Raw genomic sequence first — 25,278 nt, 5'->3', positions numbered from 1 at the left:
GGCGTACCAGCAGTTTTTTTTGGGTTTTTTGCCAATGTGCCAGGGACCAGTAATATTTCTTTGTAATATTAATCTATACCAGAAACAATATATATCTATATATATATTTCTTAACTACCCACAAGGGGCTAAACACAGAGAGGACAAACAAGGACAGACAAACGGATTAAGTCGATTATATCGACCCCAGTGCATAACTGGTACTTAATTTATCGACCCCGAAAGGGTGAAAGGCAAAGTCGACCTTGGCGGAATTTGAACTCAGAACGTAACAGCAGACGAAATACCTATTTCTTTACTACCCACAAGGGGCTAAACACAGAGAGGACAAACAAGGATAGACAAACAGATTAAGTCAATTATATCGACCCCAGTGCGTAACTGGTACTTATTTAATCGACTTCGAAAGGATGAAAGGCAAAGTTGACCTCGGCGGAATTTGAACTCTGAATGTAACGACAGACGAAATACCGCTAAGCATTTCGCCCGGCGTGCTAACGATTCTGCCAGCTCACCACCGTCATACCAGAAACAATATATATATAGGGCTTGACTGGTTTTTGTGATTTTATGTAATTATGTAGATTGTAGAAAGGCTTTCTGATGTATTTCATAGTTCTCGGTTACAGCCATTTGATTACCTAAAATAGCCATAGTAGAATTTGAACCCGTTTCATTTGACTTTGTGCATTTAAATTTTAATAATGTGTTATTAGAATATTAAATGGAAAGTAAAATTGGGTGAATTCATTATTAATCAGGTGAATATATCGGTTCGTTTGTTTAACCCTTTCGTTACCCTATTTATTTTGAGATGCTCTGTCTTTCTTTCAATTAATTTTAAATATAACGAAGAATTTAGTAAAATAACTTAGTTATCATTCAGCTAGTATTAGGAACATAAATTGTGACTAAGGTGTGGTGGAAGATTTTAATTCAAAACTTTTGTAAACAAGACATTTGTACTCAGAGCCAGAAGTGGTTTCAGCCAGGTTGGTATCGAATGGGTTAAGAATTGTTTCTCTATTATACATTTTAACCCTTTTGTTACCCTATTTCTGTTGAGATGCTCTGTGTTTCTTTCAATTGATTTTAAATATAACAAAGAATTTAGTAAAATAACTTAGTTATCATTAAGCTGGTGTTAGGAACATAAATTGTGACTAAGGTTTGGTGGAAGATTTTAATTCAAAACTTTTGAAAACAAGACATTTGTACTCAGACCCAGAGGCAGTTTCAGATGGGTTGGTATCAAAAAGGTTAAGAAATGTTTCTTTATTATATATTTAACCCTTTTTGTTACCCTATTTCTGTTGAGATGCTCTGTGTTTCTTTCAATTAATTTAAAATATAACAAAGAATTTAGTAAAATAACTTAGTTATCATTAAGCTAGTGTTAGCAACATAAATTGTGACCAAGGTTTGGTGGAAGATTTTAATTCAAAACTTTTGTAAACAAGACATTTGTACTACAGAGCCAGAGGTGGTTTCAGCCAGGTTGGTCATGAAAGGGTTAAATATGTAGTCTCTTCTTTTGTTTGAGAATGTGGACTTGTGCTGGATATTAATAGTGTATATTTGTATCTTACTGAATAAGCATATATTAAGGTGTGTATATTGTTTTCAAGAGCTGGTCGAATTGTAAGCAAATAAGTCTAAATTCGCTGCTTTCTTGTTCAAACTGTTGGTATACTTCACTGGTATTTTTTTTATTGACCCTTAAAAGATGATATGCAAAGTCGACATCAGTGGAATTTGAACACGGATTCTCAAGACAGAAGAAATGCCACTGAGTATATCGCCCGGCATACTAACAGTTCTGCTACCCCACTGCCTTAATAATAATAATAATAATAATAATAATAATAATCCTTTCACCTATAGGCTCAAGGCTTGAAATTTTTTGGGGGAGGGGAATAGTCGATTACGTCGACACCCAGTGTTTCACTGGTACTTAACTTATCGACCCCGAAAGGATAAAAAGCAAAGTCGACCTCAGCAGAAATTGAACTCAGAAAGTGAAGACCGACAAAATGGCGCTAAGCAATTTTCTCGGCGTGCTAACAATTCTGCCAGCTCACTGCCTATAATAATAATAATAATAGTAATAATAATAATAATAGTAATAATAGTAATAATAATAGTAATAGTAATAATAATAATAATAGTAATAGTAATAATAGTAATAATAATAATAATAATAGTAATAGTAATAATAATAATAATAGTAATAATAGTAATAATAATAGTAATAGTAATAATAATAATAGTAATAATAATAATAGTAATAGTAATAATAATAATAATAGTAATAATAATAATAAACTAACAGCCAACCCTCTCCTCGTTAACTTTCACTAATTAACAGAAACAATAGTAGTAGTCGTAGTAGTAGTTGTACTAGTATTATAACTGTTTGTGTTGTGGTGGTGGTGGTGGGTGATCTGGCGTGTTAAGTTAATTATCATCTTTTAATATTAACGATAATGATGTTTTGAAAAAAAAATCTGAGCCAAGCCCTTCCTGGCTAAACTTTCCTTACTTGTTACATTCTTTCAGAACCGTATTGCCTGCACGAAGGGAAGGGTCCGTCTATGCAGCAGAGAAGCACCAATAATGTTGAAACAATTTAGGTCTGTTGTTCCAAACTACATTCACAAATATATATATACATATATATATATATACACCCACTGGGTTAATTTTTTTCTTTTTTTTTTTTCCTTTTTTTTTAAAACTTTTTTTTTGTGTTTTATTTTTCACCCCCCCTGTTTCCTTTCCTCTGCATCCTCCGCCTTCCTCGTCCCATCCTTGTCTTCCTCATCTGCTAGTTTGTAAACTCCATCCTTACTACCTGCATCGAACCGAACTGAACTGAACCGAACCGGCAAACGACCCTTCTTCCTACAGGGAGAGATAGAGAGAGAGAGAGAGAGAGTGCCTAAGTGTGTGAGAGAGAGAGAGAAAGCATGATTGGGTGAGACAGAGAGAGCTTGAGTAAGTGGAGAGCCTGAGTGTGAGTGAGTGGAAATCCTGAGTGTGAGTGAGTGGAAATCCTGAGTGTGAGTGAGTGGAAATCCTGAGTGTGAGTGAGTGGAGAACCTGAGTGTGAGTGAGTAGAGAGTGTGAGTGAGTGGAGAACCTGAGTGTGAGTGAGTAGAGAGTGTGAGTGAGTGGAGAACCTGAATGTGAGTGAGTAGAGAGTGTGAGTGAGTGGAGAGCCTGAGTGTGTGAGAGAGAGAGAGAGCATGACTGAGTGAAACAGAGCCTGGATGAGTGAGAGAGCCTGAGTGAGTGAGTGAGAGAGAGCATGAGTGGGAGTGAGGGCCTGAGTGAGAGTGAAGAAGAGAGAGATTGCAGGGAAAGAATGTGTGCGCACATGCACGTGTGTGTGTGTGTGTGACATTGAAAACAGGCGAACCTGTCCTGAGATTGAGAGCTTGTGACAAATATGTGATTTTTTTTCTATGGACCAATATGAAACTTTTCACCTCCGACTACTTTTTATTTTTCTTTCTAAGAAAGAAAGATGTTGTGATGTTTATGCCCATCCTTTCACACATACAATCATTCGTTAATCTCTACATCTGCCATCCATCTTCATTCATTCATTCATTTATTCCTAAGCAGTGAATATGAAATGGTTTCCAAATGTGAAACGCTAAACCAAGGGACCAAAGTGAAACCAAAGTTGACATAATAAAAAAAAAAGGACAAAAATCTCTTATCAAGAACTTTTTACTGGTATTCCCTTGGTACCTTAATAAAAGAATTTGCTAATGTTGGCACATGCCTGCATCTATGTAGGGTTCCTGCTGTTGCAGGGGCCTGGGCAGGCATAAGGCACATGCAAGCATAAAGCTTCGTTTTCTATAGGAGAGCAGGGCAAACAAACAATTAACGTGTATAAGGAACCCTGTAATTTTGGGGGTTTAAAATTTAGAAAAACGGTTTTATAAGGGATTATAATACTATCTATGTATAAGAAACTCCCATATTTTTTTAACCTAATTTTTGACAAAAAAGGGTTCGTTATACACATTAAAATTTTTTTTAGGAAGCACTCCGTCGGTTACGACGATGAGGATTCCGGTTGATCCGAATCAACGGAACAGCCTGCTCGTGAAATTAACGTCTAAGTGGCTGAGCACTCCACAGACACGTGTACCCTTAACGTAGTTCTCGGGGATATTCAGCGTGACACAGAGAGTGACAAGGCCGGCCCTTTGAAATACAGGTACAACAGAAACAGGAAGTAAGAGTGAGAGAAAGTTGTGGTGAAAGAGTACAGAAGGGATCACCACCATCCCCTGCCGGAGCCTCGTGGAGCTTTTAGGTGTTTTCGCTCAATAAACACTCACAACGCCTGGTCTGGGAATCGAAACCGCGATCCTATGACCGCGAGTCCACTGCCCTAACCACTGGGCCATTGCATCTCCACACATTACAAAACGGTATATCTGTCCTGATACTTTCCTGGTACTTCATCAACCAGGTAGAATGAAAGGTAACTCCAACATAAGTAAGGTTTGAATTGGAAATGTAAAGGAGCAAAGCTAAATATTGTCAGGTAAACTAATTGGCTCTGACAGGTAAATAAACTAAGGAATATGGTATGGAATTAGCAGCTAAGATGTCTGCTAATCATATATTTTGCTTAAACTTTTTTTATCTTTATTTTTAATCGGCAGAAATTTTAACTAAAAGTATGTGTGCATGTATGTATGAGTATGTATATATATATATATATTTTATATATTCTCTGAGAATAAACACATCACATATTCTCGGAGAATTTATGGTGGTAATAGTGTCTATTGACGTCTATTTTTCAGTGCATGGTGAGGCACAAGCCAAGCCCTTGTTATAATTATGTTTATAATTATAAAATATTTATATTAATTTACCTATGAGGTTTTATTTCTGCACTTACCACTTGGTAAAAATCATTAATGATTTTTACCCTTTATTATTATATATGTGTGTGTGTGTGTATAAATTAGAAAAAAAGACACCTTTTATCAATTCGATAATGAAAAATTAAATTATACCATCTAGAAAATGACATATTATAGAAAAATTAAATATAAGATAAAACATATAACGATGATGAAGTAATGTGCAAAATAATAAATAAATCGTATACTCTTTACTCTTGTAAGCACTATGCTTACAAAGAATAAGTCCTGGGGTCAATTTGTTCAACTAAAGGCGGTGCTCCAGCATGGCCACAGTCAAATGACAGAAACATTACCTTCATAATAATAATAATGATTTCATTTATTTGCCACAAGGGCAAAGGATGAGGGGAACAATACAGACAGACAAAGTGTGGGTATTTACATGGCTGGCTTCCGTGCCGGTGGCACATTAAAAGCACCAACCGATCGTGGCCGATGGCAGACTCCCCTGTCACCTGTGCCGGTGGCACGTAAAAAGCACCCACTACACTCGCGGAGTGGTTGGCGTTAGGAAGGGCATCCAGCTGTAGAAACACTGCCAGATCAGACTGGAGCCTGGTGCAGCCCCTGGCTTCCCAACCCCGGTCGAACCGTCCAACTCGTGCTAGTGCGGAAAATGGACGTTAAACGATGAGGATACAATAAGCAGGATTCTTTTAGTTTCCATCTAGCAATTTCCTTCAGAAAGCATTGCTTGGCCCAGGGCTTTAAAAGAAGGCACTTGCTCAAGGTACCATACAGTGGGACTGATCCGAAAACCATGCTAAGCTAAGAAGCAAACTTCTTAACCACACATCCATGGACTGGTATTGTGTACCAGTAATATACTGGGTTTCATTTAATTCACTTCATTCTCCCTCCCTCCACATCATCGCTATCATTTTACCAAGTTAATGCAAACCATTTCATATACCTCGCTTATGTATTTACCAAAATATACAAACACCTCCACCTCCGGTTCCGTTCCGCTACCAAACTCGCAGACTTCCTTGGTCTGCTTAAGAAACCAGCATCAGTGCATGATTGTCGCAACTTCCCATTTTCTCCCACCTATAAATCCGAGATTTCTTCCATTAGTGTTATGGTTCTTGTTGCTGCATGTCATGTACCAAGCGCTGTAGAGTAGAGCTAAGCTCAAACTGAGCCAAACTCAACATTGCTTTTGATAGCCAGTTTCTTTAACCAATTCATTTCATTTTCCTCCGTTTTATTACCGAAAGAAAAGGCTTGAATACCATAATGCTGTAGTGAATCAGAGGTTCTCAACCAGGGAGGGTCTCTGTGACCCTTAAGGGTCCATACAAGATTTTGTTGTCAAAAATTATGAGTCCATACAAGATTTTGTTGTCAAAAATTAAGGGTCCATACAAGATTTTGTTGTCAAAAATTAAGGGTCCATACAAGATTTTGTTGTGAAAAATTAAGGGACCATAAAAGATTTTGTTGTCAAAAATTAAGGGTCCATACAAGATTTTGTTGTCAAAAATTAAGGGTCCACACAAGATTTTGTTGTCAAAAATTAATGGTCCACACAAGATTTTGTTGTCAAAAATTAAGGGTCCAAACAAGATTTTGTTGTCAAAAATTAAGGGCAACAAGATCTGTTATACTTCTACAACACATGAAATATTTAATGATTTTTTTTTTTTTGATACAGTTTCTAATAATGTTTAATTACAAAAATAATAGGATTTTTCTTTATATATATATATACATCAGATGACGACAGGAGTCTAGTAGGGTAAAACAGAAATTGAAGGGGCCCGTTAGTAAAAAATGGTTGAGAACCACTGATGTAAATGAAGAAAACTTGTCATAAAGTAAAATTAACAAAAAAAAAAAAAAAAAATAAAATCAAATCCTTGCATGACCTTCACCACATCCCATTTCACCCCTCTTTGACTATAAATGTCTTTTATTGTTTATAAAAGAAATTTTTATCATGTTTTTTTTATTTCACTTCTTGTTACAAAATTATTATTATTATTATTGTTACTATTAATATTATTATTATTACATAATTTTCATCATCTTTATTACTGCATAATTATTATTATTATTATTATTATTATTATTATTATTATTATTATCATTATTACATAATTATTGCCATCTCTCATTACATAATTATTAGTTGTTTTATTCTTAATTATTATATTTATTTTTGTTATTATTACATAATTATTTTTGTTCTTGTTATTATTACGTAATTATCATAATTGTAATTTTTATTATTATTATTATTATTGTTATTATTATTATTGGTGGCTGTAGCGAAAGAGGTTGTTTGGTGGACAACGCTGAAAGGCACGAGGACAGATACTTTCCTCTTTGGTAGGGCTCTCACTGACCGTTTCAGGTTTCACTCGAAAAGGAAATTGAGAGTGGAGAGTGAAGTGCTGTCTTCGAGTGAAGTGCTGTCTTCGAGTGAAGTGCTGTCTTTGAGTGAGTTTATTGAAAGGCGAGTGAAAGTTGCGAAAATGGCAAGAATGGATGGTACCTCTCTATGGGTAGACCTGTGAGTTGGAGAGAAGGAATTGGAGAGGGCGCCTGTTCCTAGGGTTTCAGGGAAATCAAAGACAGTGAGGTTCCTCGATTATCCCTAGAGGCGTTCCTGTATCTGGAGGGCCACATCTCTATCATCCTCCCCCTTTTTTTTTTACCTTTGTATGCTATGCATTTGTCCCTTCTTTTTCAGTGTATACCCTGTATATTTACCCCTTTTTTTTATCATTTCATTATTATATGTAAATCCCTACACTTTATCTGTCTGTATTGTTCCCCTCATCCTTTGCCCTTGTGGCAAATAAATGAAATCCTTATTTATTATTATTATGAAGGCAGTGTTTCTGTCATTTGACTGCGGCCATGCTGGAGCACCGCCTTCAGTCGAGCAAATCGACCCCGGGACTTATTCTTTCTAAGCCCAGTACTTATTCTATCGGTCTCTCTTGCCGAACCAGGGAAGTAAACACACTAGTATCGGTTGTCAAACGATGTTGGGGGGACAAACACAGACACACAAACATATACACACATACACACACACACACACATATATATATATATGATGGGCTTCTTTCAGTTTCTGTCTACCAAATCCACTCACAAGGCTTTGGCAGGCCTAAGGCTATAGTAGAAGACACTTGCCCAAGATGCCACGCAGTGGGACTGAACCTGGAACCATGTAGTTCGTAAGCAAGCTACTTACCACACAGCCAGTCCTACGCCTTTGGATATTTTTTTCAAAATTTATCCAATTGCATCATGAAGGCTGCAAAACACACACACACATATGTATACACATACAATGGGCTTCCTCACAGCTTCTTCCTACCAAGTCCACTCACAAAGGCACTGGTCAGCCCAGGGCCAACTTGCCCAAAGCGTCACACAGTGGGTCTGAACCTGAAGTGACTTGGTTTCAAAGCAAGCTTATTAATCGCCCAGCCATAACGCTGATGAGGCTCTTGATGACGGCAACGATGATGACGATGATGTTGATGATGATGGTGATGGTGATAATTAATATTTGAGAATTTACTTGAAAGTTTGTTCGACTAAAGGCAGTGCTCCAGCATGGCCACAGTCAAATTGACAGCACAGAAACTACTAAAATTATCTATACTCCTCCTATAGGTGGCGTTAGTAGTAGTAGTAGTAGTAGTAGTAGAAGTAGAAGTAGTAGTAGCAGCAGCAGCAGTAGTAACAGTAATATTGTCCTTTACAAGTGTCCCTTTGTTTTCTGTAACTGCTAAATACACTTGTCACCCCCCTCTCTTCTCCCCCTCCTTCTGACCCAATTCTGTCTAACCCCATGCAGCCTTGGAAAAGGGGATGTTTAAATATGATGTGTGTTTATACTATTCTTTTATTTTTTTTATTTTTATTTTTTTTTACTTGTTTGTTATTTTGACTGTGGGGTGGGGGCCATGCTGGAGCACCACCTTAAAGGGGCTTTTCTTTTTTTCGTTGAAGAAATCAATTCCCGGGACTTTATTCTTTGTAAGCCTAGTACTTATTCTATCAGTCGCTTTTGCTGCACCACTTAGTTACGGGGGATGTAAACACACCAACATCGGTTGTCGAGGGAACGGGGCAACCAAAGCCATTGTGAATGGATTTGGTAGGTGGAAACTAAAAGAAGCATAAGGCTGGAACTTTGATAGATAGGGATAGACTGAGTAGATATTGCAGAAAGGGACCCTGATTTAAAACCAACTTAGCAAATAATAAAGGGCCGTGTGTGTATCCAGAGAAAAGGGAACTGTTAGAGTTTAATATGTATCTATCCCTTTTGAAAGGGGGTTTATTCTTTTCTACTCTAGGCACAAGGCCCAAAATTTTTGGGAGGGTGGAGGCCAGTCGATGAGATCAATCCCAGTATGAAACTGGTACTTGATTTATCGACCCCAAAAGGATGAAAGGCAAAGTTGACCTTGATGGAATTTGAACTCAGAACATAGAGACAGATGAAATACTGCTAAGCATTTTACCCAGTGTGCTAACGTTTCTGCCAGCTTCCCACCTTCGGCCTTTTGAACATTCTTTTCTACTCTAGGCACAAGGCCAAGAATTTTGGGGGAGGGGGCCAGTCAATTAGATTGACCCTAGTACACAGCTGGTACTTAATTTGTCGAACTCGTCGGAATTTGAACTCAGAACGTAAACACAGATGAAATACCTATTTCTTTATTACCCACAAGGGGCTAAACACAGAGTGGACAAACAAGGACAGACATAGGTATTAAGTCGATTACATCAACCCCAGTGCGTAACTGGTACTTAATTTATCGACCCCGAAAGGATGAAAGGCAAAGTTGACCTCGGCAGAATTTGAACTCACAACGTAACGCAGATGAAATACCGCTAAGCATTTCACCCGGCATGCTTATGTGTCTGCCAGCTTGCTGCCTTCAACCGTTTAGATATTCTTTTCTGCTCTGGGCACAAGGTCCAGAATTTTGGAGAAGGAGGCCAGTCACTTAGATCAATCCCCGATTCACAACTGGTACTCGATTTGTCAACCTCGGCGGAATTTGACCTCAGAATGTAAAGATGGATGAAGTACTACTAAGCATTTTGCTCGGCATGCTAATATTTCTGCCAGCTCATTGCCTTTGAGAGAGGGTTTATCAGTTCTATAAATAACAATGTTTGTCCATCCTTGTCAACATGACCGAGGACATCACATGGGAGAAGATGGGTCCCAAGTGCATTTGGTGTGTCCAAGCAGTCCTGATGCATGCTTGGAAGGGTCTGCTGGGAACGGAAGGCAACCGGTTGCTTTCAAGACTTGCGCAGCTCACATTTCCTTTGTCATCATCATCATCATCGCCATCGTTTAACGTCTGCTTTCCATGCTGGCATGGGTTGGACGGTTCAACTGGGGTCCGGGAAGCCAGAAGGCCCAGTCTGATCTGGCAAAGTTTCTACGGCTGGATGCCCTTCCTAACGCCAACCACTCCGTGAGTGTAATGGGTGCTTTTTACGTGCCACCCACCGGCACGGGGGCCAGACGAGGCTGGCAACGGCCACAATCGGCTGGTTCTCTTACGTGCCATCGGCACTGGTATCACAGCTACAATTTCCATTGATGTTGATCGATTTCGATTTTCATTTTCACTTGCCTCAACAGGTCTTCACAAGTAGGGTTTGTGTCATCCCTGAAATTCTGTTTGTAGGGGGTGTCACCTCCTGTTGGTGCAGCTTTTCCAGACAGGGTGGTCCTGTGCTTGGGGTTATTATTTTTTAACATGAAAAAGCCAGGTGGTGCTGAGAGAGAGAGAGAGAAATCAGTTAGGGTGGTGGTGACCTTGCTGGTGATAGTACAAATGATGGTGGAGAGGGTGGGGTGGGGTGGGTGAAAGTACTTGTGATTAAAGTGGGGTGGTGGTAAGGTGGGGGAACAGTTGTGACACTATCACCTTTGTATTTCCTTAAGTCTATTATTGTTTGTCTGTGTGTGTGTATGTAACTGCATACTGGTGTGTTTGTGTGTGTGTGTGTGTGAACAGTACTGTGTATTAGTGTGTGTGTCTGTGTGTGTGTGATCCTCCTCCCCCCAACAGACACCATCTTTGTCTTTTGCTTGGTCTTCCTCCCTATGCCCCTTTCCCCCTCTCTCTCTCTTTTCCTCCCTCTATCCCTCTTCCTTTTACTCCTTTCTGCCTTCCCTCCTCTCTCTCTTTCTCTCTCTCTCTCTGCTAATCTCAACAAGCTTTTCCTTCACCCTCTCACTCAAACACCCCCCCCTCTCCATTCTCCACCTGTTCTCCTCCTCCTCCTCCTCTTCCTCCCACCCTCAATCTATCCTTTCATTTTTCCCCCCTCTGCCCACCCTTACCCATCCATCCACCCAAATACCTGTCCTCTTGTCACAGTTCAACAATAAATAAACCCCCAGTGTCTGTCACTCCCCTCCCCCCAATAATTGTCCTCCTTTCAGTTGCTGACACTCACCAACTCTGCCTGTCTGTCAGTTTACCTGCCTGTCTGTCTGTCTGTCTGTCTCTTCAGCCCCCCCCCCTGCCCTCAAACCCTATACCTAGCAATCTTATATACTTCCCTCTTTCTCCTTGTGTGTGCACACGCGGCGCCTGCGTATATAGTTGTGTGTGTATGTATACTTGAGTGAGTGTGTGTGTATAGTTTTGTGTGTGCATGTGTGCATATGCTTTTCTCTGTGTGTGTGTTTGTATGTATGTATACCTTTGTATGTATCTACTGCTGTTTGTGTGTATGAGTGGACTGGAATAGATCCTCTGGTGTGTGTGTGTGTGCATGCATGTGTAGGACTGTCTACCTATATGAGCAGGTATCCGGCTTCCTGCTCACCTGTGTCTCCATGTCTTCACATTGTCCCCCCCACCTCCTATGACAGGTAATACACAGTTTTAATGTCTATATATCCAGCATAAACCTTGTCCTGCGATGCAGTAGGACACTTTGATGACCTGATTTCAGTTAAGGTATTACCACATTTGGTGTGATATAAGCCCACCCCACATTATGTGCGACACATCCTAACCCTTCCATTATCATCTGGCTGAAACCACTTCTGGCTCTGTAGTACAAATGTCTTGTTTTCATAAGTTTTGAATTAAAATCTTCCACCAACCCTTAGTCACAATTTATGTTCCTAACACTAGCTTAATGATAACTAAGTTGTTTTACTAAATTCTTTGTTATATTTTAAATTAATTGAAAAAAACACAGAGCATCTCAACAGATATAGGGTAACAAAAGGGTTAAAATATATAATAGAGAAACAATTCTTAACCCATTCAATACCAACCTGGCTGAAACCACTTCTGGCTCTGTAGTACAAATGTCTTGTTTACAAAAGTTCTGAATTAAAATCTTCCACCAAACCTTAGTCACAATTTATGTTCCTAAAACTAGCTTAATGATAACTAAGTCATTTTACTAAACTCTTCGTTATATTTAAAATCAATTGAAAGAAACACAAAGCATCTCAAAATAAATACAGTAACGAAAGGGTTAAAATGTATAATAGAGAAACAATTCCTAACCCTTTTGATACGAACCCAGCCGAAACCACTTCTGGCTCTGTCGCCAAGGTCGACTTTGCCTTTCATCTTTTTGGGGTCGATTAAATAAGTACCAGTTATGCACTGGGTTCAATGTAATCGACTTAATCCCTTTGTCTGTCCTTGTTTGTCCTCTCTGTTTAGCCCCTTATGGGCAATAAAGAAATAAGAATTATTGCTGAAGTTAGGCTAAGGCAGAAGGGATCAGCTGGATTAAGAATAACCTATAGTAGTGAGCATCAGGGACAAAATTAGCTTAAGGAAGGCCCACCTTCACATATAGGAACCAGGGGGATTTTTGAGGGTTTTTTTTTTTTTTAAGAAAAAATTGAATTTCATATATCATGAAATACATAGGCGCCGGAGCGGCTGTGTGGTAAGTAGCTTGCTTACCAAGCACATGGTTCCAGGTTCAGTCCCACTGCATGGCACCTTGGGCAAATGTCTTCTACTATAGCCTCAGGTCGACCAAAGCCTTGTGAGTGGATTTGGTAGACGGAAACTGAAAGAAGCCCGTCATATATATGTATATATATATGTGTGTGTGTGTGCGTGTTTGTGTCTGTGTTTGTCCCCCCAACATTCCTTGACAACCGATGCTGGTGTGTTTACATCCCCGTAACTTAGTGGTTTGGCAAAAGAGACCGATAGAATAAGTTCTAGGGTTACAAAGAATAAGTCCTGGGGTCGATTTGCTCGACCGAATGTGGTGCTCCAGCATAGCCGCAGTCAAATTACAGAAAAGAGTACAGTGTGTGCGTGTATGTATGTGCGTATATATTTATATATATATATAATCTGAAAGTGTGAGGAATGGAAGAGATGAATTAAGTTAAGTTAATTTTTTGGCTCAAAAAGCAAAAAGCAAGGCCATGTAGGGGGACATGGAGTTATGTACAGGGAGGGTGTTCATGCAAAGAGTTCAGGCCATTTCTGGTCAAGAGAGACTTTGAACCGAGCGGTCGTCGGCATCTTCACTATCTCGTCCGGCAGCTTATTCCACGAAGACTACATATGTTTCATAGCTAAACAAAATTTGTTGCATAACTTCTAACACACACAAAAGCAATTTAGCTGATCATAAAAGATTACTTTCAAGTTGTTTACAAGTAAATGACTCACCAGTTTAGCCACAGCACAAATAACATGTTGAGGATTACAATCTTTCATATACCAGGATCCTTCAGATCAGATTACTTTATGATTATAATATACTTTCCTCTCGGGGGTGAAAGGCCGATTGTTTGATATCCGTGGGCCAACAGGTTTGCTGCATAGCAGTGACACATGAGCTGTGACAGGTGAGGATATGCGTAGGCTTGAAGGAAATGAAGCCACTATGCTTCGCTGGACATGCAATGTCAGTGTAAATTAGGCATGAGTGGCATCAGATGTTCCTTCTCAAACCAAGCCTGGCTCATAAAGAGCTGGTTTCCCGGTTTCCTTGGCATATAGGTTCTCCACCTGGACGGGACGCCGGTCCGTCGCAGGTGACCTGCAAGATGCAGGAAGAAAGAGTGAGAAAAAGTTGTGGTGAAAGAGTCAGCAGAAGTTCCTAACACTAGCTTAATGATAACTAAGTTGTTTTACTAAATTCTTTGTTATATTTAAAATTAATTGAAAGAAACGCAGAGCATCTCAAAATAAATACAGTAATGAAAGGGTTAAAATATATAATAGAGAAACAATTCTTAACCCTTTCGCTACCAACCTGGCTGAAACCACTTCTGGCTCTGAGTACAAATATCTTATTTTCATAAGTTTCTATGGCTGGATGCCCTTCCTAACGCCAACCACTCCGTGAGTGTAGTGGGTGCTTTTTACGTGCCACCAGCACAGGGGCCAGGGCAACAGCCACAATCGATGGTTCTCTTACGTGCCATCGGCACTGATATCACAGCTACAATTTCCATTGAATTACCTTCTGCCGGAGTCGCGTTGAGCTTAGGTGTTTCGCTCATAAACACACACATCACCCGGTCTGAGATTCGAACCCGCGATCCCTCTGCTCTAACCACTAGTCCATGTACCACCACATCAGATGTGGTGTGCAAGAGAGACGACCGCACTGGTTTGGTAATATGATGCATATGGATGAGGACAGCTGTTTAAAGAAGTGCCGATCTCTAACTGTGGAGGGAACCTGAAGTAGAATGTAGACCCAGGAAGACATGGGATGAGGGGTGAAGCATGATCTTATTTCTTTATTGCCCACAAGGGGCTAAACATAGAGGAGACAAACAAGGACAGACAAAGGTATTAAGTCGATTACATTGACCCCAGTACTCAACTAGTACTTAATTTATCGACCCCGAAAGGATGAAAGGCAAAGTCAGCCCCGGCGGAATTTGAACTCAAAATGTAACGGCAGACAAAATACCGTTAAGCATTTCGCCCGGCGTGCTAACAATTCTGCCAGCTTGCTGCCCTTTGAGTCTCACAGGGGCAATGAGTGGTCACCGAGGCCTTTGGCGATGTGCTGTGCTTGAGAGGATCTGGTCAAGCCAAGTGCACCTGTGCTGGTGACATGCAAGAAACGTCTTTTGAACATTGGGCTTCATGGAGACAAAGTGGCTGAGTTCCTTTTCAGCGTTGGGCCTCATGGAGGCAAAAGTGACCAAGTTCCTTTCGAGTGTTGGGCTTCACATGCTTGAGAAGAAGACCCATCAAGCTGAGTAAAATTGCAGTCGTGGCAGGTACTGGTGTCACGCAAATTGGCACCTGTGCCAGTAGCACATAAATGCACCCTTGCTGGTGGCATGTAAAAGCACCCATTACACTCTCGGAGTGGTTGGTGTTAGGAAGGGCATCCAGCTGTACAAACACTGCCAGATCAGATTGGAGCCTGGTACAGCCTTCCAGCATGCCAGCCCAGACAAATAGTCCAACCCATGCCAGCATGGACAAAGGACGTTAAATGATGATGATGATGATGACATGCATGTATATAAGCAGAGGTATGGCTGTGTGGTTAGGAAGTTTGTTTCCTAACCACATGATCTCAAGTTCAGTTTCACTGCATGACTCCTTGAGTAAGTGTCTTCTACTATAGCCTTGGGTTGATTAACACCTCCAGAGTGGATTTGGTGTATATGTATGTATATATATATATATATATATATATATATATATATATATATATATATATATATACATATGTATGTATGTGTGTGTGTGTGTGTGTACACAGAAGGGCATCCAGCTGTAGAAACCATGCCAAATCAGACTGGAGTCTGGTGTAGCCTTCCAGCTTGCCAGCCCTGGTCAAACTGTCCAGCCCATGCCAGCATGGACAACAGACGTTGGGTGTTATGTTCCACACACGACCATCACGATAGGTGAAAATCCACAAAGTAGAAACAGTACTGTACTGTATATTTTTTTAATATTATTTTTATAATTTGTATATATTTTATTATAAATGCAAAATGACACCATGGAGGAATCCATGTAACTTAAATAATAAACCAGTGAGGGATTACTGTACCCCACCACACACACACATGTATACCTGAGGGTGTGCTGAAAAGTTCCTAGCTTTGAGGGTATTGTGAAGGGCCTGGCTGCAGGCCCAACCTTTAGACTTAGAATTTTCATTGTGTCTGTTTTATCTTTTCTTTACATATTTCCTGTTTCTCTGTAAAGTGTCTGGCTTCCTCTGCCTGTCATTCCATCATCACCACCACCACCAACACCAACACCACCACCACCACCACCACAGTTACCAACACCACAACCATAATCCCCAATTCCACCACCAACACTATCACCAATAACAACACCACCAACACCACCTCCAGTAACAGCACCACCACACCACCACTGCCGCCACTAACACCACTGCTACTATCAACACCAACACCACTACCACCAACACCACCACACCAACACCACCACACCAACAACACCACCACCACCACTACCAACATCAACACCACCACCAACACCACCACACCACCACTGCTGCCACTAACACCACTGCTACTATCAACACCAACACCACCACCACTACCACCAACACCACTACCACCAACACCACCACACCACCACCACCACTACCAACATCAACACCACCACCAACACCACCACACCACCACTGCTGCCACTAACACCACTGCTACTATCAACACCACCAGCAACAGCACCACCACCACCAGCAACAGCACCACCACCACCAACACTACCACCAACACCACCACCACCAACACCACCACCACCACCAATACCACCACACCACCACTGCCGCCACTAACACCACTGCTACTATCAACACCAACACCACTACCACCAACACCACCACACCAACACCACCACACCAACAACACCACCACCACCACTACCAACATCAACACCACCACCAACACCACCACACCACCACTGCCGCCACTAACACCACTGCCACTATCAACACCACCACACCACCACCAACACCACCACACCACCACCAATTACCCCTTCCCTTACTATATATACTACACTACCTTTGTTCCACCCTTAACTCCATTAATTCCCTCCCTCCTTCCTTTGAGCCACCCTCATTAAACAAGAGATCTCTCCCCCCCCCCCCGCTCCACTGTTTTTATTTTATTGTGTGAGCCGGGGTGGGGGGAAGAAAGAGCAAAGGGGGTATGGTCCATGCTGGGAGCGGGGGGGGCTGGGGCAGGCTTGTGTGAGAGCTTGCTGTGGCTAGTTATTTGCATGTGTCATTGTTTGATTGACCTCTGACCCATCTCCACCCAGCTTTTCTGGAACCTTTGACTGTGGCAGTGGCCACTGAACCACGCAACCCCCCCCCTTTATGTATCCCTCCACCCCCCCGTTTAACATTCACTCCTATTCAACCATCACCACCACCATCGTTGGCCAAGGGTTACAATTCAGGCCCCTTCAAGAATCCAGGAATCTGAGCAAACTTGGTGGTGATTGATGATCCGGGAGTTGGGAATGACAATAAGGTTTTTCAAAGTTTCTGGAACCCATTGGACACGGTTCAATTGTTTTGAGGAATGTACAAAGGTTTTTTTTTTATGTTTGTTTGTTTGTTTTGTTTTATTTTATTTTATTTCTTATTGTCCATTGTTTGTTTCAGTCATTGGACTGGACCTCCGGCCATGCTGGGGCACAACCTTGAGGTGTTTTAGTGAAACAAATGAATGGACCCCAATTCATCTCACACTGCTCCAGCCTACACCCACTGTAACTTCTCCTCTCGTCTCTTTCGCTTTCTTTGTCTTTCTTTCTCTTTCTATATCTGTCTTTCTCTGTCTTTCTCTCTCCCTCTCTCTGTCTTACTCTCTCTCTATATATATATATATTTCTCTCTCTCTCTGTCTTTCCCTCTCTCTCTGTCTTTCCCTCTCTCTCTCTGTCTTTCCCTCTCTCTCTCTGTCTTTCCCTCTCTCTCTCTGTCTTTCCCTCTCTCTGTCTTTCTCTCTCTCTCTGTCTTTCTTTCTCTCTCTCTCTGTTTTTCTCTCTCTTTCTCTCTCTCTCTCTCTCTGTCTTTCTCTTTCTCTCTCTTTATCTCTCTCTCTGTCTTTCTCTCTCTCTCTCTGTCTCTCTCTTACTCTCCGATTCAACGGTTTGGCAAAAGAGACCGATAGAATAAATGGCTTACAAAGAATAAGTCCTGGGGTTGATTTGTTCGACTAAAAGGCAGTGCTCCAGCATGGCCGCAGTCAAATGACTGAGACAAATAAAAGAATAAAACAATATATACACATACAGAGTTGGCCAAAAGTCAGCTGACAGTAAATCAAGCCCATTTAATTCCAAGATCTATTTATGTCTAACGACTGAACGAATTTAATAAAAAACCATCGAAATATGAAACATCATGAAAATTGTTCAAAGTCCTTCTTGTGTGACACCTTTTTTCCATTCCAGTCAATACAGAATTACAGATGGTATTTAGGGAGTCTTGATTTACTGTAGGGTGATTTTTGGCCAACCCTCTCTCTCTCTGTATATATATATGTGTGTGTGTGTGTGTGTGTGTGTGTGTGTGTGTAGGCGCAGGAGTGGCTGTGTGGTAAGTAGCTTGCTTACCAACCACATGGTTTCGGGTTCAGTCCCACTGCATGGCACCTTGGGCAAGTGTCTTCTACTATAACCTCAGGCTGACCAAAGCTTTGTGAGTGGATTTGGTAGACGGAAACTGAAAGAAGCCCGTCGTATATATATATATATATATATATATATAATATATATATGTATGTATATGTGTGTGTGTGTGTGTGTGTGTTGTGTTCGTCCTCCCACATCGCTTGACAACCGATGCTGGTGTGTTTACGTCACTGTCACTTAGCAGTTTGGCAAAAGAGACCGATAGAATAAGTACTAGGCTTCCAAAGAATAAGTCCTGGGGTCGAGTTGCTCGACTAAAGGCGGTGCTCCAGCATGGCCGCAGTCAAATGACTGAAACAAGTAAAAGAATTAAGATATATATATATATATATATGTATGTATATTCTCGATATATATATAATATATATATATATATGTATGTATATTCTCGTATATATATATATATATATATTTGCCAAGCTATGCTCATCTTCTGTATTTGTATCCTTTACAATGTGTCTGTATGTCTCTTTCTTCTCTTGCTCTCTCTCTCTCCCCCCCTCTCTCTCTGTCTCTTTCCCTCTCTCCGCCTCTTCTCTCTCCTTTCCCAGTAAAGTTCTCTTTAAATGAACTCAAATACATTTTGAGTTAATAAAAAAAAACAAAAGTTTAAATCAAAACCACATCACCCCCTCTCTCTCCCCCCACTCCCACCTGCTTTTTCTTTCTACCTTCCTCTTCCATTTCTCATTTCCTGTCCTCTCTACCCATGCCCACCACCTCTTTCCTTTTTTTTTTTTTCCCCTTTTCCTCCCAATATCAAAGATGTTATGTATATTATATTACCTGTTAATTTTGTGGAAATAGAAATAAACGGATAATTAAAATTCAATTTGTTGATTAACGGAGGAAAAGGATTAAAGGGACGGCTTCAGGTTTACATATTTAAACAACGCAGAGAGGTAAAGAAAAAAATAATGTATTGATGCACTGCACCCGCCTCTCCGTCTTTGCCATCCACTCCTGCAACCTACCCACAGCATTTCATCTCTCTGGTCTTCCTGTTTACCACATCACCATCATCATCATCATCATCTTTATTCAACTGTTCCACTCTATCAGGTATCCCCGTACTCCAAGGCGGCGAGCTGGCAGAATCGTTAGCACGCTGGGCGAAGTGCATAGCAGTATTTCGTCTGCCGCTACGTTCTGAGTTCAAATTCCGCCGAGGTCAACTTTACCTTTCATCCTTTCAGGGTCGATAAATTAAGTACCAGTTACGCACTGGGGTCGATGTAATTGACTTAATCCCTTTGTCTGTCCTTGTTTGTCCCCTCTGTGTTTAGCCCCTTGTGGGTAGTAAAGAAATAGGTATCCTGTACTTCTCCAGTCACTCCTAGCCCCACTTGTACCTACCCACTTTGTACCCTGAAAATCCACCCTATCACCTCATTACTATTACTTTTTATAATTTTCCAGTTCAACCCACTCACTCCCACCCTCTCCTTTAAATGTGAGTAGACATGTCAGGCCTCCACAGCAAGAAACCTTTTTCTGCTCAGACCCTTTTCTCTCTCTGACTTTACTCCTTCCTGCTCTTCATTCTCCTACCATTCGGGTTCCCTCTCTCTGCTCAGACCCTTTTCTCTCTCAGACTTTACTCCTCCCTGCTCTTCATTCTTCTACCATTCGGGTTCCCTCTCCCTGCTCAGACCCTTTTCTCTCTCAGACTTTACTCCTCCCTGCTCTTCATTCTTCTACCATTCGGGTTCCCTCTCCCTGCTCAGACCCTTTTCTCTCTCAGACTTTACTCCTCCCTGCTCTTCATTCTTTTACCATTCGGGTTCCCTCTCCCTGCTCAGACCCTTTTCTCTCTCAGACTTTACTCCTCCCTGCTCTTCATTCTCCTACCATTCGGGTTCCCTCTCCCTGCTCAGACCCTTTTCTCTCTCAGACTTTACTCCTTCCTGCTCTTCATTCTCCTACCATTCGGGTTCCCTCTCCCTGCTCAGACCCTTTTCTCTCTCAGACTTTACTCCTCCCTGCTCTTCATTCTCCTACCATTCGGGTTCCCTCTCCCCATTCTTGCAAGCTTCAAGGTGATCTCAGTGGTGCTGGCGGCACATAAAAAGGAACTCAGTCCACTCTGTAAAGTGGTTGGCATCACAAAGGGCTTCCAGCCATAGAAACCATGCCAAAGCAGAAAGCAGAGTAGAGCGATCATGTGGAAGAGGTAGACCCAGGAAAATGTGGGACAAAGTGGTGAGAAGGGATCTACAATTGTTGGGACTCGCAGAGGGGATGACATGGGACCGAGACTCCTGTTGGTTTTGCTGTGCTTGAAAAGACATGCCAAGCTAAGTAAAAGTGTGGTTGCCCTTGTACACAAGTTCATCCCCTGCAATCATCTCCAGCTGACCATCCCTAATCTTGCGGGCTCATAAGTGCTGGTGCCACATAAAAAGGAACCCAGTCCACTCTGTAAAGTGGTTGGCATCACAAACGGCTTCCAGCCATAGAAACCATGCCAAAGCAGAAAGCAGAGAATAATGTAGATTATTTACATTTGACGGATATTTGAAAAATTGAGAATTATGCATCTTCAGAGTTTGCTTATTAGAATATTCTTATTACATTCTGTGAATTTAATAAGAATAATACAATGATAAACAAATTTTGGAGATCTGTTATTCTTCATTCTTCTTTATGATGTCTCTGTAGGGTGTACGCAATCCACCAAAGTGAATTCACTATTTACTATTTACTATTTGTTGATCTTAAACAATTCTGCTTGTTCCCTATCAATTGATGTGGTTAGCCAAATCTGGATTACATCAGTGTGTTGATAAGGTATTCCTGATCCCTGCACCTCATATATATATATATATATATATATACATACATAAACACACACACACATATGATTTTTGGCACCTGTGCCCCTTTCCAATTCATACCTTGAAGGCCCACTCTGACACTTCATCAATACATTTCTATCACTTTCCCACCACCCTCTCTTCTAAAATGTGAGTGGACATGTCAGACCTCCACAGCAAGAAACTTCTTCTGGCCCGGCCCTTTTTTCTCATATATTGTTGCTGTCTATTCCTCATCTCCTTGCATAAAGTTGCCCCCCTTTGGGGTTCATAGTCTTTCAAGCTGCATGCTGACCTCAAATCATGTTGGTTTCACGCAGAAAGGACCCAATATACATTGTAAAGTGGTTGGTATTACAAAGGGCACCCCATCATAGAAACCCTGCCAAAGCAGACACTGTAGCAAAATGCAGTCCTTAGACCATCAGATCCTGTCGAACCGTCCAACCCATGCCAGCATGGAAAAGTGGATGTTAACTAATGAAGATGCTGCCTGACCTAAAAAGAAGACTTCTGATGGAGTCTTTACTGGCTGATACTAGTGGGAGGAAACGGAGGAGACTGGGTGTAGTGCAGCTGTACTAATAAATCCATTATCGCAGAGATTTATAAAGAGAAATAAAATAAGAAAAAATATAGAATTCTTTAAGCAGAGCAGCTGGCAGCGGTTGATAAATCGAGTGATGGGGCTTATGTTAGTGCTCTCAGAAATTTTCTCCAAGAATAAGCCCATCATATAATATATATATATATATATATATACTGTATTTTAATGTGTATAAGGAACCATTTTTTGTTAAAAAATTAGGTTAAATATATATGTGAGTTTCTTATACATGGACAATATTATAATCCTTTGCAAAACTTTTTTTTCTAAATTTTAAGACCCCACAAAAAGGGGGTTCTTTATACATGAGGGTTACTTATACATGTTAAAACACGGTGTATATATATCATCATCATCATCGTTTAACGTTCGTTTTCCGTGCTAGCATGGGTTGGACGGTTCGACTGGGGTCTGGGAAGCCAGGAGGCTGCACCAGGCTCCAGTCTGATCTGGCAGTGTTTCTACAGCTGGATGCCCTTCCTAACGCCAACCACTCCGTGAGTGTAGTGGGTGCTTTTTACGTGCCACTGGCACAGGTGCCAGACGAGGCTGGCAAACAGCCACGATCGGATGGTGCTTTTTACATGCCACCAGCACGAGGCCAGTCGGGCCGGCACTGGCAACGGCCACGATCGGATGGTTCTCTTACGTGCCATCGGCACTGGTATCACAGATGCAATTTCCATTGATGTTGATCGATTTTGATTTCTCACTTGCCTCAACAGGTCTTCACAAGTAGAGTTTTGTGTCCCCAGAAGGAAAGGTATGCATAAGTGGACTGGCACAACCCAGGTTATGGTCTCCATTGTCCTGCCGGGTCTTCTCACGCACAGCACACTTCCAAAGGTCTCGGTCTCTAGTCATTTCCTCAGTGAGACCTAAAGTTTGAAGGTCGTGCTTCACCACCTCGTCCCAGGTTTTCCTGGGTCTACCTCTTCCACAGGTTCCTTCAACCGCTAGGGTATGGCACTTTTTCACACAACTATCTTCATCCATTCTTGCCACATGACCATACCAGCGCAAACGTCTCTCTTGCATATCACAACTGATGCTTCTTAGGTCCAGCTTTTCTCTCAAGGTACTTACACTCTCGTGTATGAACACTGACATTACACATCCATCGGAGCATACTGGCTTCATTTCTTGTGAGCTTACGCAAATCCTCAGCAGTCACGGCCCATGTTTCACTGCCATGTAGCATGGCTGTTCGTACACATGCATCATACAGTCTGCCTTTTACTCTGAGCGAGAGGCCTATTGTCACCAGCAGAGATAAGAGCTCTCTGAACTTTGCCCAAGCTATTCTTACTCGAGCAGTTACACTTTCAACACACCCGCCCCTGCTACTGACTTGGTCACCTAGGTAACAGAAGCTATCAACTATTTCTAGTTTTTCTCCCTAGTATATATACATACTAGCTGGCCCCATGCCATCAAAAATGATGGCTATAATTATAGTATTTTAGAGTTGAAATGCTGTTTGATTTTTCTTTTCTGCATTGAATGTTCACCATCCCACTTCCATTGCGCACACACACGCACACTGCCCTTTTACATACACACACATATGCTCACAGAGTTGAAACGCTCCCACTATCAGTTTGTCATCCCCCCTTCCTTCCTTATTCATCTATCACCCCGTCCTTTCTCATTCATATGTTGTGACGGAGAAAAACACGAGAGTATCATAGATATTTCCCTTAGGCATAGTATCATTCATAACCTGGTGTTAGAACTCAATATGCATTTTTTTATTGCTTTTCTTGTTTCAGTCATTTGGAGCACCGCTGTTTTTTTTTTGTTTAGTTGAACAAATTGACCCCAGGACTTATTCTCTGTAAGCCTTGTACTTATTCTATCGGTCCCTTTTGCCGAACCACTAAGTTACAGGAATGGAAGTACTCCAACATTGGTTGTCAAGCCATGGTGGGAGGCAGGGGATACAAAGATACACACACGCACACACATACATGTATATATACGACAGGCTTCTTTCAGTTTCCGTCTAATAAATCCACTCACAAGGCTTTGGTCGGCCCGAGGCTATAGTAGAAGACACTTACCCAAGGTGCCATGCAGTGGGACTGAACCCAGAACCATGTGGTTGGGAAGTAAGCTTCTTATCACACAACCACACCTGTACCTATATATATATATCATCATCATTCAGCGTCCGCTTTCCATGCTAGCATGGGTTGGACGGTTCAACTGGGGTCTGGGAAGCCGGAAGGCTGCATCAGGCCCAGTCTGATCTGGCAGTGGTTCTACGGCTGGATGCCCTTCCTAACGCCAACGTGAGTGTAGTGGGTGCTTTTTACATGCCACCTGCACAGGTGCCAGACAGAGCTGGCAAACGGCCACGGACGGATGGTGTTTTTACATGCCACTGACATGGGGGCCAGGCGAGGCTGGCAACGGCCACGATTGGATGGTGCTTTTATATATATATATATATATATATATATATATAACTGGAACAAGTAAAAGATTAAGACAGAAATGCATGTGTGTGTGTGTGTCTGTGTGTGGTAGAGAGGAGGGCGTATCTGAGAATTTAGATTGCTATTAGTGTCTGCTAATTAAGATTATTAAATCCGGTGGTTTGGGTTTGGAAACTTGGTTTGGTATTGGGAATAATAATAATAGGTTATGTTTCTGAGGTGTAGGAAGAAGGAAAAACATAAAAGATGGGCTTGGATTGGCAACGGATAATTAAGAATGTTCAAATTGTGATCACATGGGGTGCTTCTAAGAGCCAGAATTAATATATCAGAAATGTGTGTGTGTGTGTGGTGTGTGTGTGTGTGTGTACAAAATAAACACATACACACACACACGCAGATATACACACATACATTCACACACATATTCACACACAGGGTCACACACATGGTTACACACATATACCCACATAGGCACACATTCACACACACACACTTTCATACACATACATCTATACATGCACACATCTTCACATACATTTGTCTCTCTCCACACACACACACACACACAGATATGCACACATACATTCACATGCATAGTTACACACACACATGGTCACACACATAGGCACACATGGGCACACATTCACACACACACTTTCATACACATACACATATATCTATGCATGCACACATCTTCACATACATTTCTGTCTTTCTTTCTCTCTCTCTCTCTCTCCACACACACACATATAAACACATAGGCACACATTCACA

General features: G+C 41.3%; 1 protein-coding gene across 1 annotated transcript in view; it reads left to right on the top strand.

The window, feature by feature from the left end:
* Window positions 1-2,534: 2,534 nt before the first annotated feature.
* LOC115224801 (tyrosine-protein phosphatase non-receptor type 11) overlaps window positions 2,535-25,278 on the top strand; it is an 85,382-nt gene continuing 62,638 nt past the window's right edge. Inside the window, exon 1 of the mRNA XM_029795724.2 lies at window positions 2,535-2,633. Within this exon, the coding sequence (XP_029651584.1) occupies window positions 2,617-2,633 (17 nt within the window). The 5' untranslated portion in view covers window positions 2,535-2,616. The remainder of the gene's footprint in view (window positions 2,634-25,278) is intronic.

This window comes from Octopus sinensis, linkage group LG26, assembly GCF_006345805.1.
Source record: "Octopus sinensis linkage group LG26, ASM634580v1, whole genome shotgun sequence".
Classification (NCBI taxonomy): domain Eukaryota; kingdom Metazoa; phylum Mollusca; class Cephalopoda; order Octopoda; family Octopodidae; genus Octopus; species Octopus sinensis.
The sequence above is the reverse complement of the archived record's forward strand: the minus strand, read 5'-3'. Positions and strand labels throughout refer to the sequence as shown.